At 36.0% G+C, this 19,971-nt stretch overlaps 1 protein-coding gene across 1 annotated transcript in view; it reads right to left on the bottom strand.

Annotated features, from left to right (window-relative positions):
- The window catches only part of FAM120C (family with sequence similarity 120C), a 126,850-nt gene that overhangs the window by 32,753 nt on the left and 74,126 nt on the right, over positions 1-19,971 (bottom strand). The window contains exon 10 of the mRNA XM_045472954.1: positions 16,599-16,848. Within this exon, the coding sequence (XP_045328910.1) occupies positions 16,599-16,848 (250 nt within the window). The remainder of the gene's footprint in view (positions 1-16,598; positions 16,849-19,971) is intronic.

The following is a 19,971-nucleotide window of genomic DNA, read 5'->3' on the forward strand; positions in this document are numbered from 1 at the left end:
TCAGTTTCTTAATGGTGGCTTTTGAAGTGCAAATTTGGTATTTTGATGAAATCCATTTTTTTAAGTGCATTGTGCTTTAGCTATTGTATCTATAAAATCTTCACCTAACCCCAATTCATAAAAATTTTCTCATGTTTCCTTTTGTAAGTTTTATAATTTTAAACATTACATTTTTATCTATTATCCATTTTGAGTAATTTTTGTGTATAAAGGATTTAAATTCATCATTTTTTTCAGGTCAGGTCAAATTGGTTGACAGTGTTGCTCAAGTCTTCCATATTTTTGCTGATTTTCTGTCTAGCTGTTCTGGCCATTATTGAGAGTAGGGTATTGAATACTTCAACTGTTACTGTTGAAGTATATTTTGTTCTTAAGTTTTATCGTTTTATGCTTCATGCACTTTGTTAGGAGTACATATGTTTATAATTTGTTAGGGCATTGTTAGGAGTACATATGTCTATAATTGGCATATCTTCACAATGAATTGACCCTTTAACACTACAAAACATTCTTTTTTACCTAATAACATTACTTGTCTTAAAGTCTATTTTGTCTGATATTATTATAGCCATTACAATTCTCATATGGCTACTGTTTGCATTGTAGATTTTTTCTATTCTTTTCTTTTGGATCTATTTGCGTCTTTGAATCTAAAGCATATCTCTGGTACACAATTCATGCTTTTTACCCAATCTGACAATCTCTGCCTTTTGATTGTTCAATTCATTTACATTTGATGTAGTTATGTTTAGATGTTTCATACCTTTTTTATTTTTTGCTTTTTCCTCTTTTACTCTTCTATTGTGTTAAACAGATGTTCTCCAATGTAGCATTTTAATTTTTTTAACTATATTTTTGGTAATTTTCATAGTGGTTGCTCTGTGGGTTGCAATGTACATCTTAATCGACACACTACTTCAAATTAATACTAAATAGTTCCAGTAGAATATAGAGAGATTGCTCCAATATATTTCTCTTCTTTCCTCCCTCCATTGTAATATTGTCACATATATTATACCTTCATTCTAACACCAACACACAATTTCATAATTTTTGCTTTACGCAGTGGTCTTTTAAATCAGTTAAGTGAGGGGTGCCTAGCTGGCTCAGTCCATGGAGCATGTGATTCTTAATCTTGGGGTTGTGAGTTCAAGCCCCATGTTGGGTACAGCAATTAGTTAAAAATAAAATCTTAAAAAAAATAAATCAGTTAAAGGAAGAAATGAGAAAAAATATACTTATGCCACTTTTTATATTACCTATGTAATTACCTTTACAGGTGGTCATTAATTTATCTATTTGGTGTCATTTCCTTTCAATCTGAAGGACCTTTCATTTTTTAATTTTTTTATGATATATATTTATGTATTGCTCTAAATTTTAATTCCAGCATAGTTAATATACAGTGTTAAATTATGTTTCAGGTGGTGGCACCTGGGTGGCTCAGTCAGTTAAGTATCAGACTTTGGCTCAGGTGGTGATCTCACAGTTCATGGGTTACAGCCCCGCATTGGGCTCTGTGATCACAGCTCAGAGCCTGAAGCCTGCTTTGTATTCTCTGTCTCCCTCTCTCTCAAAAATAACTAAACATAAAAAAAATTACAAAAAGAAGTTAGTTTCAGGTGTACAATATAGTGATTTAACAATTCTATTTACTATTTGCTATCACTGCTCATCAAGATAAGTGTACTCTTAATCCCCTTCACCTATTTCACCCACCCCCCCACCCACCTCCCCTCTGGTAACCATCTGTTCTCTATAGCTAAGAGTCTGTTTGGGGGTATGTTTCTTTTTATTTGTTTCTCAAATTCTACATGAGTGAAATCACATGGTATTTGTCTTTCTCTGACGGACATCTTTTGTTTGGCATTATGCTCTCTAGCTCCATCCATGTCATTGTATTATTGACTTGCATTTTCCTAATGATCCGTGATGGTGGGCATCTTTTATGTGCTTTCTGCTTAATTGCATATCTTCTTTGGAGAAATGTCTGTTCAAATCTTCTGCTCATTTAAAAAATTAAAGTATTTTTCTTTTATTGTTTAGCTGTAAGAATTCTTTATATATTCTGGATAATATATCCTTATTGGATATATGATTTGCAAATATTCTGTGGATGGTATTTTCACTTTCTTCACAGCATTGTCTCCAGAACACCAGCTTGAAGTTTTGATCTAGTCCAGTTAATCTTTTTGGCACTTACACTTTTGGCATCATATCTAAGAAACCATTGCCTAACCTGAGGTCATGAATATTTATACCTGTTATCTTTAAGGGTTTTACAGTTTGAGCTCTTATATTTAGGTCTGTGATAATACATTTTGAGTTAATTTTTATACATGATGTGAGGTAGAGATCCTAATTCATAATTTTGCATGTGGATATCCAGTATCACAGAACTCTTTGCTGAAAAGCCTATCTCTCCCCATTGAATTGTCCTGGTACTGTTGTCAAAATTAAATCTACCACAAGTGGAAAAGTTTATTTCTGGACATTCAACTGTACTCCATTAATTTATATGTCTATCCTTATGCCAGTAAACCACTGTCTTGATTACTGTAGTTTTGTAATAAATTTTGAAATAGGGAAGCGTGAATCTACAACTTTGTTCTTTTTTTCAAAATTGTTTTGGTTACTGTGAGTTCCTTGAATTTACATTTTTTTAGTGTCAAGTTGTTAATTTCTGCAAAGAAGAGATCTGGGATTTTGGATTATGTTGAATATGTAGACCAATTTGGGGAGTATTGTCATCTTAAGAATCTTTTGTCTTCATAAACGTGAATGAGGGATGTCTTTCCACTTATTTAATTCTTCTTTAACTGTAGTTTTCAGTGTATAATTCTTGTACTTCTTTTGTTAAATTTATACCTAAGCACTTTATTCCTTTTGATGTTATTATAAAAGGAGTTTTCTTTTATATTTTGAATATTGATTAGTAGTGTATTAGTATACAATTAATATTTTTATATTGATCTTATATCCTGTGACTTTGCTGAACTCATTTATTAGTTCTTTCTTTGCACTTTTCAAAAGTTGTGGTAAAATACACATAACACAAAAGTTACCATCTTAAGCATGTGTAAGCATACAGTTTGGTAGTATTAAATACATTCAAATTGTTGTATAACCATCACCATCGTTCATCCCTATAACTCTTTTCATCTCGTAAAACTGAAATGCTATACCTGGTAAACAATAACTCCCTCATTATCCACCCCCCACCCCTGGCAGCTACCATTTTATTTTTTGTCTTTATGATTTTGACTACCTAAGTACCTCATACATGGAATCATACAATATTTATCTTTTTGTGACTGGCTTATTTCACTTAGGATAATGTCCTCAAGGTTCACCTGTGTGGTAGCATATTCCAAGATATCCTTCTTTTTGAAGGTTGAGTAATATTTCATTGTATGTATATATCATAATTTGCATATCCATTCATCAGGTGATGGACACTTGGGTTGCTTCCACCTTTGAGCATTGTGAATAATGCTATGAACATGGGGGAGCAGGGAGGTCCCTGCTTTAAATTCTTTTGGGTATATACCTAGAAGTGAAATTGCTGTATCATATGGCATTTATATTTTTATTTTGTTGAGGAACTGTCATATTGTTTTCCAAAGTGGCTATACCATTTTATATTCCTACAAACAATGCACGAGGATTCCAATTTCTCCACATCCTTGGCAATACCTGTTATTTTCTGGATTTTTTTTTGACAGTAACTATCCTAATGGGCATGGGTTAGTATCTCATTGTAGTTTTGCTTTACATTTCCCAAATGATTAGTGATGTTGAGCATCTTTTCATGTACTTATTTGCCATTTGTACACCTCTGGGGAAAAAAATGTCTATTCAAATCCTTTGACCATTTTGGAATCAAGTTGTTTTTCTCCTGTTGAGTTTTAGAACTTTTCTATGTATTCTGGATGTTAATCACTTATCAGATACATGATTTGCAAATATTTTTTTCCATTCTGTGGGTTGCCTTTTTACTATGTAAACAGTGTATTTTGACACATACATTTAAAAATTTTTCATGAAGTCCAATTTATTTATTTTTTTCTTTTGTTTTATCTTTGGTGTCCTACCCATGAAATCCTTGCCAAATCCAATGTTGTGAAGCTTTTGTCCTATTTTCTTCTAAGAGTTTCATTGTTTTGGGTCTTATGTTTAGGTTCTTGATCCACTTTGAGTTAATTCGTGTATGTGGTGTTAGGTGAGTGTCCAACTTCAGTCTTTTGCTTGTGGATATCCAGTTTTCCTGGCATCATTTATTGAAAAGTCTGTCCTGTCCTCATTGAATGATCTTGGCACCCTTGTCAAAAATCATTTGACCATATATATGTGAGAATTTATTTCTAGGTTCTCTATTCTATTCCATTGGTCTGTACATCTATCTTTATGCCAATACCATAATGTTTTGATTACTGTAGTTTTGTAGCAAGTTTTGAAATTAGGAAGTGTGAGTCCTTCAGTTTTTTCTTTTTCAAGATTGTTTTGGCTATTTGGGGTCCTTCGAGATTCCATATGAATTTTAGGATGGGTTTTTCTATTTCTGCCAAAAATGTCATTGGGATTTTGGAAGGGATTGCATTCAATCTATAGATAATTTTGGGTAGTATCGACATTTTAACTATATTAAGTCTTCCCATCCATGTACACAAGATGTGCTTCCATTTATTTATGTCTTCTTCAATTTCTTTAACAACACTTTGTATTCATTGTACAAGTCTTTCACCAACCTGTTGAAGTTAATCCCTAAGTATTTTCTTCTTTTTGATGTTATTATAAATGGAATTGGTTTTGTAATTTCCTTTTCAGACTGTTCAATGTTCATGTAATAGAAAAGCAACTGGGATGCCTGGGTGGCTCAGCCAGTTAAGTGTCCGAATTTGGCTCAGGTCATGATCTCATGGTCCAGTGCTGACAGTTCTGAGCCTGGAGCCTGCTTTGGATTCTGTGTCTCCCTCTCTCTCTGCCCCTTTCCTGCTCACACTCTATCTCTCTCTCTCACTCTCCAAAATAAATAAACATTTTAAAAAAAGGAAAAGCAACTGATTTTTGTGTGTTGACTTTGTATCCCTGATACTTTGCTGAATTCATTTACTAGTTCTAATAGCAATTTTGTGGAGTGTTTAGGCCTTTATACATACAAGATCGTATATTGTATATCCTTGTTATCTTCTATATAGTTGTATCCTCTTTTGAAAGTTGAGTATTGAAATCTCTTATTATTAATGTTGAATTGTCTGTTTTTCCCTTCATTTCTATTAATTCTCACTTCATATATTTTTGAGCCCTTTTGTTAAGTGCATATATTTATAATTGTTATAGCTCCCTGATGAACTGACCATTTTATGATTCTAAAATGTTCTTCTTTTTCCAGTAACACTTTATTGTCTTAATATGTATTTGGTCTGGTGTTATTACAGCCACTCCAGCAATCTTATGGTTGTTGTTTGTATGTATATATTTTCCCATCCTTTTACTTTCCATCTATTTGTATGTTTGAATCTAAAGCTTGTTTCCTGTGGACAGCATATAGCTGGCTTTTGTTTCTTATTTAATCTGATAATCTCTGCCTTTTGATTGGATTTTAATACAATTGGATTTAATTCACTCAAAGTTAATGTTATTAACTTAATGTTTAGATTTGTATTTGCCATTTTGCTTTGTATATGTCTCATGTGTTATTTGATACTTTATTCCTTCTTTATTGTCTTCTTTCTTTTAAGTGGATATTTTCTAGTGTAAAATTTTAATTTAATAATTTTTAAATTATATTTTTGAGTTCTTTTCTCTAGGGCTTCTAATATACATCTTAACAGTATCTGCTTCAGACATACAATAACTTCATTCCAGTATAATTATCAAAACTTTAATCTTATAATCTAGGTCCATTCCCTCCCCTCTTTTTTTGTGGTATTATTGCTCTACATGTTACATCTATACAAACTCAAGAATATAATGTCATAATTATTACTTTATATAATCTTATTTCTTTTAAAAGAGTTGAAAGAAGAGGGGTATCTGGGTGGCTCAGTTGGTTAAGCATCCGACTTCAGCTCAGGTCATGATCTCACAGTTTGTGGGTTTGAGTCCCAAGTCCAGTTCTGCACTAACAGCTCAGAGCCTGGAGCCTGCTTCGGGATCTGTGTCTCCCTCTCTCTCTGCCCCTCCCCCACTGTGTTTACTCTCTCTCAAAAATAAACACTAAAAATAAATAAATAAATAAAGTAAATAAAAGCATTGAAAGAAGAAAGGAGTACATATTTATAGTTTTGCCATATCAACCTAATTATTTCTAGTTCTCTTGTGGATTTACCATCTGGTGTCATTTTTTACTCCAATGCATCTTTATTTCCATACACTTTCTTTTTGCTGATATCGTCAAATATATTTCTGTTATAGGTTCAACAATACAATTGTATACATATTGTTTGATGCAATTACTTTAAGTTTATTTATTTACTTTGAGAGACAGAGAAAGAGCAAGGTGGGGAGGGGCAGAGAGAGGGAGAGAGAGAACCCTAAACAGGCTCTGCATTGTCAGTGCAGAGCCCAATATGGGGCTCGAACTCACAAATCACGAGATCATGATCTGAGTGTAAATCCAGAGTTGGACGCTTAACCAACTGAGCCATCCAGGTGCCCCTGATGCAATTACTTATTTTTTAAATGTTTATTTATTTTTGAGAGAGAGACAGAGTGTGCGTTGGGGAGGGGCAGAAAGAGAGAGGGAGACACAGAATCTGAAGCAGGCTCTGAGCTGTCAGCACAGAGCCTGATGTGGGGCTCAAACTCATGAGCTGTGAGATCATGACCTGAGCCGAAGTTGGGTGCTTAACTGACTGAGCCACCCAAGTGCCCCTACTTTTTAAATAAGAGGAAAAAAAAAGAACAATGAAATTATTCTGTCTTTTGTATTTACCTACATAATTATCTTCATCAGTATTGTTTTTTTAAATATCTGAATACTGCCTGTTGTTATTTGCTTTCAGCCTGTAGAGCTTCTTTTAGTATTTCCTATAAGGGAAGTCTGCTAGCAACACATTCTCTCAGTTTATTTTTGAATGTTTTTATTTCAGTTTCATGTTTGAAACATAGTTTTACTGGATATAAAGTTGAGAGCTGAGAGTAAGCACTTTGAATTATGTTGTCTCACTGCTTTCTGGTCTCCATTGTATCTGACAATGGTTGTTTGTGGTTCCTTTGTCTGTGATTGGTCATTTTTTCCTTACAGTATTCAAGATGCTCTTGTTGTCTTTGATTTTCACCATTTTTTTTTAATTTTTTTTTCAACGTTTATTTATTTTTGGGACAGAGAGAGACAGAGCATGAATGGGGGAGGGGCATAGAGAGAGGGAGACACAGAATCGGAAACAGGCTCCAGGCTCTGAGCCATCAGCCCAGAGCCTGACGCGGGGCTCGAACTCACGGACCGCGAGATCGTGACCTGGCTGAAGTCAGACGCTTAACCGACTGCGCCACCCAGGCGCCCCTGATTTTCACCATTTTGATTATGATCTAGTGTGGTTCTTTTTTGGGTTCATCTCAGATGTATAAAATAATGTTTTTGTCAAATTTGGAGAATTTTCAGCCATTTTTTTCAAATATTTTTATTCCCCCCTCCTACTAGTACTCCCATTATGTGAATGTTGGTGCACTTAATGGTGTCACTCATTTCTCTGAGGCTCTGTTCAGTTTGCTTCATTCTTTTATCTCTCTGTTCTTCAGACCACATAATCTGTATTAATCTGTTTTCAACTTGGCTGCTTCTTTCTTCTGCCAACTCAAGTGTACTGTTAATCCTCTTTAGTAAACTTTTCATTTTGGCTTATTTTACTTTTCAACTTCAGAATATCCATATGGTTCTTTTCGATACTTACTCTTTATTGATATTCTCTATCTGAGGAGACACTGTCATCATGTCTTGTTTTAATTCTTTTTTTTTAAACGTTTATTTATTATTGAGAGACACAGCGTGAACGGGGCGGGGGGGGGGTGCGCAGAGAGAGAGGGAGACACAGAATTGGAAGCAGGCTCCAGGTTCTGAGCTGTCAGCACAGAGCCCGATGTGGGGCTTGAACCCACAAACCGCAAGATCATTACCTGAGCCAAAGTGGGACGCTAAACCAGGTGCGTGATTGTTTTCATTCTTTATGCATGGTTTCACTTAGTTCTTTGAACATTTAAAAAAAAATTTTAATAAAATTTTTGTTGGAAATTGGATATTTTAGATAATAAATTGTAACAATGCTAGATACTGACCCTACCCTTCAGCCCAGGGTTTGATGTTTGCCTGGTTGTTCTCTTGTTTTTATTTTTTTAGTGACTTGACTGCATTAATTCTGTGAGTTCTATTTCTGAAATATGTAGGATGCAGCCTCTGATGTCTCTACTGAGAGTTTTCCCCTTGTTTTTCTTTTAGCTTGGCAACCTAGATGTTACTCCTGGGTCAGCTTAAGCCACTAATTGGTCAAAGGTTATGCTTAAGTCTTCTTAGCCAGTTAGATTTTTACCTTTTACTGTTGAATATATGTGTGTGGAATAAGGCTGCTATCATAGTTCAGGAAATTTACACATTTTTGCCCCACATTCAGTGAGGGATAATTAGTTTGGAGGTTCCTTCTTAGGGTATTGCTGAGAAAGCATAGCTTTGGGTATTCACAATCTTCCAGTCTGGAATGATGAGTTTTATTTTAGTTTTAAATCTGGCTTCCTAGGAGTTGCCTCTGGGTCAGAGAAGCTTATTGTTCAGCTGATGCTTGGTCAGAGGTGGTATTTCTATTGCTTGTGCCAGTGAGGCATCTGTCCTGTATTGATGGTCTCTGGGTGGTTTGGGGAATGCTCTGAAGTCTGTCCCATGTCCTGTTCTGGTTCCTCCTGAGTGGGTGCCATCTAGGATATGCACACACCTTTCCTGATCTCCAGAGTTTACTGTAATCCTAGGAGGGTTCTTCTTGGCTTTCTCCAAGAGGGAAAAAACCCTCTTAGGGTTTCTTTCTCTTGTTTTCTCTATAAAACTTCTGGATGCCCTGGTGTTCTGCTCATATCATGGAACTACCAGCCTCCTCTAAACTACTCATCATCAAGATACCTATGTTCTTGACATGCTGTTAGGCATGGAATTTTCCATGCTCTGCTCCAAATAAAAACAGTCCCTTTGGGTAGGTGTGGAGCTCCTCATTCTTATGCCTAGATTCTTATGGCTACCCTGAGTGGGGGGTTGGTGGGTGATCCTCTTTACCATGCCTACCTGGACATAGGGCTGGAGTTGATGAGAAATGGTAATATTATCTTTCCCAGGTGAAACCATAACCCAAGAAGAAGAGCTGGGAGGAGAAGGAGCCCTTTTCTTCTTGGCTATATATGCCTAAGGGTTAAATGATTAAAAAAAATAGTTTTCACAAGTTGTAATTTTGCCGGAAAGAGGGTTTGTCTACCTCCTTACTCTGTCCTTCTGGAAGTCCCACCATTTGTGTTCCTTTTTTATTTTTCCTTGAGATAAAATACACATAATATTTACCACTTTAATAATTTTTCAGTGTACATTTGCAGTGGCATTAAGCACATTAAGGACATTTACACCATTACCACCATCCATATGCATAACTTTTTATTCTTCCCAACTTGAAACTCATATCCACTAAACACACCCTATTCCCCCAACTGCAGACCCCTGGAAATCACCATTTTACTTTCTATTTCTGAAGCTGACTACTCTAAGTACCTCATATAAGTTGAATCACACCATATTTTTTTTTATTGACTGGTTTAGTTCACTTAAGTATAATGTCTTCAAGGTTCAGCCATGTTGTAGCATGTGTCAGAATTTCCTTCTTTTTTAAGGCTGAATAATATTCCATTTTATGTATATATGACATTTTATCAATGCATCCATCAGTGTAAATGGGTTGCTTCTACCTTTTGATTATTGTTAATCTTCTTCTGATTCCTTTGTGATACATTGTTTTTCTCATGCTTCTTTCAAGACTGTGTTTGTCTTTTAACAGTGTCTAAGTGTGGATCTTTTTTTTTAAATTTTTTTTTAATGTTTATTTATTTTTGAGACAGAGACAGAGACAGAGCATGAACGGGGTAGGGTCAGAGAGAGAGGGAGACACAGAATCTGAAGCAGGCTCCAGGCTCTGAGCTGTCAGCACAGAGCCCAACACGGGGCTCGAACTCACGGACCGTGAGGTCATGACCTGAGCCGAAGTCGGACGCTTAACTGACGGAGCCACCCACGCGCCCCTAAGTGTGGATCATTGAGTTGACATTTGGAGTTTTTGAACTTGGATGTGTAGGTTTATGTTTTTCATCAAATTTGGGAAGTTTTCAATTCTTATTTCCTCACATATTTTTTTAACCATCCCCCTTTCTCTTGGGTCACCTACTAGGCATATGTTGCTATGTCTGATATCCTATAGGTCTCTTTTCATTTTTACATTCTGTTCTTCAGATTGGGTAATCTCTATTTATCTGCCTTCGAATTCACTGATCTTTTTCTTCTCTCAGTTCAAAACTGCTATTCAGCCCTTTCCTTCAAGTTAATTTTTCATTTCAACTATTGTATTTTTCAGTTCCAGAATATCTATTTGGTTTCTTTTTGAATTTCTATTTCTTCATTGCTATTCTCAATTTGATAGTCATGGTTATCAAAATTATTTATTTATTTAAATTCAAATTCAAGTTAGTTAACATACCGTTGTAGTACTGGTTTCAGGAGTAGAACCCTTTAATTCTTTAAATATGGTTTTCTTTAGTTCTTTGAATGTATTTATTATAGGTGATTAAAAGTCCTTACTTACTATGTCCTACAGCCATATTCCCTTCAAGACCATTTCTATTGAGTGCTTTTTGCTTGTGTATTAGCCACACATTATTTCTTTGCAAATCTTACAATTTTTTTGGACAGTGGACGGTTTCAATAATATATTGTAGCAACTCTCTCCAAGAATTGTTGTTGCTGGTGCTTTGTTTGTTTAGTGACATGTCTAGACTAATTTTGGAGAGCCTGTCCCTCCTTCAGTGGGTGGCTTGATATCCCTGCTTAGATTTTTGTTTTTATTTTTAACTCTTTATTTCATTTTTAAGCCTAATTTCCTAGGCATCTCTCTTGGATCAGCATAGCTTATTGATCAGCCAACGATTAGTCAAAGATTGTGCAGAAACATCTTGAGCCAATAAAGCTTCCGTTTTTGCCAAGGGGATCTAAGTGTAGATTGCGGCATGCATTAAAATTTTAGGCAGTTATAAGTTGCGCTTTGATTTTTACCTTGTGCAAGTCTCATGTTCAGCCTAGGAGGCATATATAATTGGGACTTTCTCCCAGTTTCTTTTGAGTGTGTATATAGCCCTATGCATGTACATCTCAGATCTCCAGGAATATAAAGCAGTTTATCAAAGCCCTTTATGATTGTCTTGTTGCCCACATCTCCCAAATTTTTAGCATGGTGTATGGCAGTCACTGGAAACAGAGGTGCTGGCCTTCCCTGATATTGCTATTGTTTTTGATACTGCCCTGGACTTGAGGCTTCTTTATTTTTTTTTCATTAAAAAAATTCCTTTCTTGTCTCAAGATCAGTTAAATCATTGCTTAGTTTTTATTCTATGTTTTATCTTTTTTCCTTTACATTTATCTCTATAATAGATCCTTCTGGAATTTAGTAGAGGCGAGGCCCTAACTTGATGTTTTCTCTCCAAATACCAATACAATTTTCTCAACAATTATTTAAAACTTCATCTATTCCTCATTGATTTGTGAAGCTTCCTTTACCATATTTTAAGTTATCATGTTAAGTTAACATGTGTCTAGGATCTTAATCAGTATTATCTGCTCTAAAACAATAACCTGTCAATTTTTATGCCAGTAACAATTCATTTTAGTGTAAGTTTATAAAACATTTTTCTTTGTTTGAGCCAAGATTGCTCTTGTTTTTCTTTTTTTTTTTTTTTTTTAATTTTTTTTTTCAACGTTTATTTATTTTTTTTGGGACAGAGAGAGACAGAGCATGAACGGGGGAGGGGCAGAGAGAGAGGGAGACACAGAATCGGAAACAGGCTCCAGGCTCTGAGCCATCAGCCCAGAGCCCGACGCGGGGCTCGAACTCACGGACCACGAGATCGTGACCTGGCTGAAGTCGGACGCTTAACCGACTGCGCCACCCCGGCGCCCCTGCTCTTGTTTTTCAATCGCAAGCTATTCTTATTCATTTGCTTTTCCGAATAAACTTCGGAATTATTCTGTCAAGCGAACAAAAACAAGTTCTTATCTGTCTTTACTCTTTACATATCAGGATGGCACTTGGTTAACTCCAATGCCCTATTAGAGCTGATAACAAACCCACTGCTTCCTAATAGAATTAAATTATTTCTCAGAAAAGATTCCTCAACCTTACACAAGGTCTAGAAGGATGACCTTGTCAAATTTCAGGTTCTACTTCTGTTCTATTTCTCAGCTAAACTGAGAAGTTTAGATTTTATGTTAATCTTTAAGACTATTTTCCTGCCATTTTGTCTTTTAAAGAGCATAGGAATCGGGAGTTGGAGAGACTTGGGTTCCAACTCTTGCACTACCCATTACTAGCTATGTAACCTTTGCACAAGTCACTTCTCTTTGAGCCTTTGTTCCCTCAACTATAAATGGAGGTAAATAATATTTAGTTTTTAGCACTATTATGAAGATTAGTAGCACTGAACAGAAAGGGCTGACTTAGCACACTGCCAGGTACATAACATGTAATATTATAGAACCTGTTCTTGATGATTTTATGAACACTGATTATTGCCTTGTGCTTTACTAATGATCTTATATGGGTTACTGATTTATACAGGGCAGTTTCCCCCTACACTAAATGGGTTCTTAGGTCTTTTTAAAAGTAATCTTTATATCTTTTCCCCTGCTTTTAGGCAGCTTTTAAGCTATTACTTTTCATTACTGTCATTGAGGCTGGTTCTAAGAATAGGTCCTACTCCTTGTCTCACGTCCCTTATAATTTGCCACTTCTGATCTGCCGTACACTAGGAAATCAGATAGCCAAATTGTCAGAAATGTGTATATATTAAGAATAAATAGGTTGAGCAGGAAGCTAGGGGGTTTTCTTCAGGGAAAGCATATGGAACCTTTTAGACCATTACAGCCTTGTCTTCTGATAGCTATTATAGCTATTCATAAGCCATTGTAATTTTCATGTCCCTGGAGGTGTTCCAAAAAAACCCTAGAGAATCAAATAAATGGAAAAATGAGCTAGTACTGTACTTCTGAGAATAAAAGTAAACAAAACATGTAATTCCAGAGTTAATATGGACAATGCAGGGCTGTGGCCCAAGAACATTTTAGAAGTTAGGAGGAATGAATCCTGTCATTATTCCTATTGGTAAGACTTACATCACCAATTTTAATCTCAAGGCAGTTAGAAAATTAACAAATATGAAGCATCTATTATGTGATAGGGCTTCCACATTTATTACCTCAATCCTCAAACAGCTTTGAGAAATAAGGATTATTATACCCATTTATGTTGAGGGAATGGATGTTCTAAAGGTTAAAGTGACTTATCCAAACTGAAAAGCTGCAGAGCCAGAATTCAAACTAAAGTCTGTCCAGTTTCAAAGCTCAATGCTCTATAATCCTCTGATGCCTTGTAGAGACTGACTTCTCTGTACATAAATTTACTTCCTATATATCAGCAAATAAACAATCAGAAAGTGTAACAGAAAACAGAATTGTCATCCATAATCACAACAATATATATCAAGTACAGAACTTTAAAACACAGAAGACCTCTATGGAAACAAATTAAGTCTACTAAGACATAAAGGAAGAGACCTAAATAAAGGGATGGGTAAACTATGATCTTTGGATGGGAACCCTTAACATGATAAAGATGTCAACTGTCCCCAAATTAATCTATAAATTGAATTTATTGACAAAAATATACACCAAAAAACCCAACCAGATAGTGTGGAAACTGGACTAATTCTAAATTACATGTATTAGAATAAAGATCACGTGATTCAGAAATAATTAGTACATGTCTGAAACAAGAAAGCACAGAGTAGAGATTTGTCCTATCTGATATTAAGGCAAATTAAAAACCTATCATAATTGAAACAATGTGATCCTGGCCAGAGTTCAAATAGACAATGGAAAAAAATGAGTTCAGGAATGGACTAATGCATATATAGAAACATGGTACACAAGAAAGGTGGTAATATACATCAGTGGGGAAAGAAAAGATCATTTAATAAATGGAGTTGGGAAAACTAGCTTATTATCTAAAGAAAATAAAATCAGATCCTTGCCTACAGCATATATAGAATAGATACCTACTATAATTAAAGACCTGACATGGAAGGCAACATTATAAAACTATTAAAAATGTAGAAAAGTATTGGGGTGCCTGGGTGGCTCAGTTGGTTAACCATCTGACTTCAGCTCAGGTCCGATCTCACTGTTCGTGAGTTCGAGTTTTGCATTGGGCTCTGTGCTGACAGCTCAGAGCCTGGAGCCTGCCTTCAGATTCTGTGTCTCCCTCTCTCTCTGACCCTCCCCCACTCACACTCTGTGTCTCTTTCAAAAATAAACAAACATTAAAAAATGTAGAAAACTATCTTTATGACTCAGGGGTAGGGAAGAATTTATTAAATAAGATCCCAAAAGCATACACCACAAGGGTACAATTTGAAAAGTGTCTGACAAAACCAAAATTAAATATTTCTTGGTGAGGGATGAAGTACATGATATCTGCAATTTACTTGAAAATGCACTGAAAACGCTGGATAAATGGATGGCTAGAGAAGGACAGATGGCCGGTTATATAGGATAAAGCAAGTTTAGTAAAATATTAATTATAGAATCTGAGTGGTGGGCTTATGAGTGTTCATCATACTATTCTTCCAACTGTTCTGTGTGTGTGAAGTTATAGCAATAAAAATATTGGTGAAAAGGAAATACTTTTGTTCAACAAAGACATTGTATATAGTTTTGAAAAACTGTGACTGGAAAATATATTTGATATACACACAGATATAGAAATGATATTTGCTATATATGTATATGTATACACACACACATTTGACAAGAAACTTCTGTAATTGGCAAGAAAAAGACAAGTAACCTAAAAGAAAATTTGCAAGGTAAATAAATAGGCACTTCAGAGAATGAGAAAACAAGTACTTAATCTGTATAAAATAGAAGCTCACCTCATCTGTAGTCAAATAAATGCAAATTAAAATCAAAGATACTACTTGAAGCCCACTGGACTAGCAAAAGTTAAGAAGTTATATGATATCAGTACTGGCAATACTATGAAGAATAGAAGCCCTTATGTGTTGTTCACAGGACTAGATTAGTCTGAATACGATCTAGAGCAACATGGCAATATTGGGTGAAAAACCTATATGCATATTTTATAGGATCCAGGAATTCTACTCCTGAGTATATACTTCAGATAAACTGGTACAGGAACATAAAGAAACAAAGACTTCTATGAAGAGATTTCCTGTAGCACTGTTTATAATACCCAAGAACTGGAAATCAATAAATAAAATACTGTGACATTACTATATGAAGGAACGTAATCCAGCAGTTATGAGGAATGAACCATGTAGGAGTATGGATGGATATCAAAAATAACACTGAGTAGAAAAAAAAGAAATAGAATGATATGTACAGCACAATATCTTTCATGTTGAAAAAAAAGGAAAAAAAAATAGGGGCACCTGGGTGGCTCAGTCGGTTAAGTGCCCAACTTTTGATTTCAGCTCAGGTTATGATCTCCTGGCTTGTGAGTTCGAGCACCGCATCGGGCTTTGCACTGACAACACGGAACCTCCCTGGGATTCTGTCTCCCTCTCTCTCTGCCCCTCCCCTGCTCGCTCTCTCTCTCTCTCAAAATAAATAAAAATAAAAAATAAACTTTTAACAAAAGGAAAAAATCTACATATACAAACAACACTATAGACTATGCATGAATACACATATGTCTAAATAAATACATGGCAGGGGCGCCTGGGTGGCGCAGTCGGTTAGGCGTCCGACTTCAGCCAGGTCACGATCTCGCGGTCCGGGAGTTCGAGCCCCGCGTCGGGCTCTGGGCTGATGGCTCAGAGCCTGGAGCCTGTTTCCGATTCTGTGTCTCCCTCTCTCTCTGCCCCTCCCCCGTTCATGCTCTGTCTCTCTCTGTCCCAAAAATAAATAAACGTTGAAAAAAAAATTAAAAAAAAAAAAAAATAAATAAATACATGGCAAATGGCATGGAAGGACACACACCAAATACCCAAGAGTGGGTAAATGTGGGAAGAGAAGGGAAGTGAATAAGATCATGAATAAAGACTGAAGGAGACAAAAGCCAAATATAAAACCAAATATAAAAGTTCATGCAGGTCATGAATGAACTGATGATGACAGAGGATCATGAACTGAAGAAACTATCATGGCAATCAATTTCAGCGTTTCTGAATTCTAAGCTGAACTTCAAACGATAACCTCCCCATCCCCAAACACCATAAAAACATATGCTTAAAGGAAATGTGACAAAAGTAAAAGAGAACTAAACCGGTCACTTCCCTGTCCCATGGCTTACCGGAGTACGCAGCACATGAGCAGCAGATGGGTTGGGACATTAGCTGGATTGAGCATACTGGGGGTATCTGACTTCATACAGGCCAGGAAGGCCCGCATCCTTCTGTTCTTGTCCTCCACTGCTTTGCCAAGCCAGAGCTTCTTGAGATTTGGGCAAGTCCATTCCCGAAACGTCAGTGCAGACACCAGCTCGGGGGTTTGAGGTGACTTCCCTTTATAGGCAGACCACTCTTTGAGGATCACTGAAGGAACTGGAAAACAGAAATTGAGGAAAAACAGGCTCTAGAAAATTCCTGAGCATTTCTGTAAAATTTCTGGCCGCAAGTGACAGGATCTGTCCCATTTCAACATCTTTTTATTTTTTGTCATTAGAATTTTTATTGTTAGCAGTAGGAACAGCACTTAATAGATGTTTGATATGTGTTAGGTACTTTACATATGAATGTAAATGTCATTTACTTCTCAAAACTCAGAACTCTAATCCCGAGAGAGAAGTATTGTAATTACATTATCATAAAACACAGTGCTCTTTTTTCATTGAAAACATAAAGGCTCAAAGTCACACAGTTAATTATGTTGAAACCCATTTAAGTAAATGTACTAGGCTAGGCAAGGAAAGAAGTCCAAGGAGGAATTACATAAATATCTGGCTTCATAACAGATTGTGGGATACTCTAAAGGACTTTAAAGAATTTCAAAAAATTCTCAAAAAAATATCTTTTAGATTTTTGAAGGTTTAACAGACAAGGAAAACATGGCTTCTGTCTACTTCTAGTATACTTCAGGCTCTTAAGCTATGGCCTGTTTTACTGAAGACATTCAGCATTTACTCAATTACCCAAGCTAGAAACCTGGAAGTCATCCCAGAGCCCACACTATCCTTTACCTGCTTCACATCTGGTTATTGCCAAGGTCCTGCTGATTCTATTACCTTATCATCCTTTTTTGTCTGTCCCCTTGTCTTCATCACAACAAATAGTACAGAGGTTCAGATCTCATCTTTCACCTGACAACAATTCTGGAGACTTGTCCCTGCCTTCATTCTGTCTAGTCTACCTCATATGCATGCTCCACCACCATGAGAGTGCTCTTCTTAAAAAACTTTTTAATTTGAAATATAGATTCACAGGGAGTTGCAAAGATAGTAGAGAGAGGTCCTATGTACCCTTTACCCAGTTTCCCCCAAAGATTGTATCTAAAACAATTATAATATCAAAGCTAAGAAGCTGACACTGGTATAATTGTGTGGATAGTTCTAGGTCACATGTAGTTTTGTGCAACCACCACTGCAATCAAGATGCAGAAGTATTCAGGGCGCCTGAGTGGCTCAGTAGGTTAAGATACAGAACTATTCAATTACCACAAAGATCTCCCTTATGCTACCGCTTTTATGGTCATACCCAACACCCTCCAGCACCATCTCTAATCCCTGGCAACTACTAATCTGTTCTCCATCCCTACAATTTTGTCAATTTGAGAATGTTAAATAAATGGACTCCTATAGTATGCAACCTTTTGAGATTGGCATTTGCACTTGGCATAATGCTTTTGGGATCCATCCATGTTGTTGCATGTATCAATACGTTTTTTGTTTTTTGTTTTTTTACCAAGTAGTATTTCATGGTATGGATGTACTACAGTTTCACCATTCACCTTTTGAAGGACATCTGGGTTCTTCCAGTTTGTGACTATTATGAATGAAGCTGCTATGAATATTTGTGTATAAGTTCCTGCATGAAAATAAATCTTCCTTTCTCTGAGATAAATGCCCAAAAGTATAAGTGCTAGGTTGCATTGTAAGTCTATTTTAAGTTTTGAAAGGAAATGGCCAAATTACTTTCTAGAGTGGTGGTACCATCTTATATTCCTACCAACGGTTTATGGGTGATCCAGTTTCTCCACATCCAATCCAAATGAATACAATTATTAATTTTAGCCATTGTGATAAATATGTAGTTATATATAATTGTGGCTTTAATTTGCAATTCTTTTTTAAAAAAATTTTATTAGTGTTTATTTATTTTTGAGAGAGAGAGACAGAGACAGAACGTGAGTGGGGGAAGGGCAGACAGAAAGAGAGAGAGGGAGATGCAGAATCCGAAGCAGGCTCCAGGCTCTGAGCTGTCAGCAGCATAGATCCCAACGTGGGACTTGAACCCACAAGCCGTGAGATCATAACCTGAGCCAAAGTCAGATGCTTAAACCACGGAGCCACCCAGGCACCCCCTTAATTTGTAATTCTTTAATGGCTAATGATGTTGAACATCCTTTCATGTCTTTATTTGCCATGTATATCTTCTTCAGTGAAATGTCAGCATTCTTTTGCTGATCTTCTAATTGGACAATTTTCATAATGCTCAATTGGGCAGTTTTCATAATGCTCAGTTTTGAGAGTTCTTTGTATATTTTAGATAGTAGTCTAGATATGTGGTATTTGTTCACCTACTGATGTCCAATTGATCTAGTACCATTTGTTAAAAAGACTATCCTTCCTCTAATGAAGTACTTCTGCAGCTTTGTCAAAAATCAGTTGGCTGTACTTGTATGGGACTATTTCTGGGTTCCCTATTCTGTTCCACTAATCTATGTGTCTATACCACTACCAACACCACACAGTCTTAATTATTGTAGCTACATGGTAAGTTTTGTAATCAAGGTAGAGTGATTCCTCCCAACTTATTTCTTTTCAAAAAATGTTTTAGATATTCTAATTCCTAAGTCTTTCCATATAAATGTTAAGCATCCAACTCTTGATGTCGGCTCAGGTCATGATCTCACAGTTTGTGGGTTTGAGCCCCACACTGGGCTCTGTGTGGACAGTGCTGAGCCTGCTTGGGATTCTCTCTCTCTCCCTCTGTCTGCCTCTCCCCTGCTTGCACTGTCCCTCTCTCAAAATAAATAAACTTAAAAAAATAATCTTCTATATATCTACAGAGAATCCTGCTGGGATTTGGATAGGAATTGTGTTAAACCTGTATATCAATTTGGAGAGAATTGACATTTTACTATGTTGAATCTTCCAATTCAAGGAGATCTATGTCTCTCCATTTATGTAGGTCTTCACCAATTTCGTTCATCAGCATTTTATAATTTTCAGCATACAGATCTTGAACATCTTTTGTTAAATTTATACCTAAGTACTCCATTTGTTGGAGGAGTTATAAATGGTATTGTATTTATTTCAGTGCCCCATATTCATTGTTAGTGTATAGAAATAGAATTCATTTTAGTATGTTTATTGTATATCCTACAACCCTGATGAATTCACTCATTAGTTCTAGCAGTTTCTGCATAATCCCAATTATGCAGAAAATTGGGATTTTCTACATAAGCTATGTCATCTACAATTAGGGACAGTTTTATTTTTTCCTTTC

The sequence above is a fragment of the Leopardus geoffroyi genome, chromosome X, assembly GCF_018350155.1.
Source record: "Leopardus geoffroyi isolate Oge1 chromosome X, O.geoffroyi_Oge1_pat1.0, whole genome shotgun sequence".
Lineage (NCBI taxonomy): Eukaryota > Metazoa > Chordata > Mammalia > Carnivora > Felidae > Leopardus > Leopardus geoffroyi.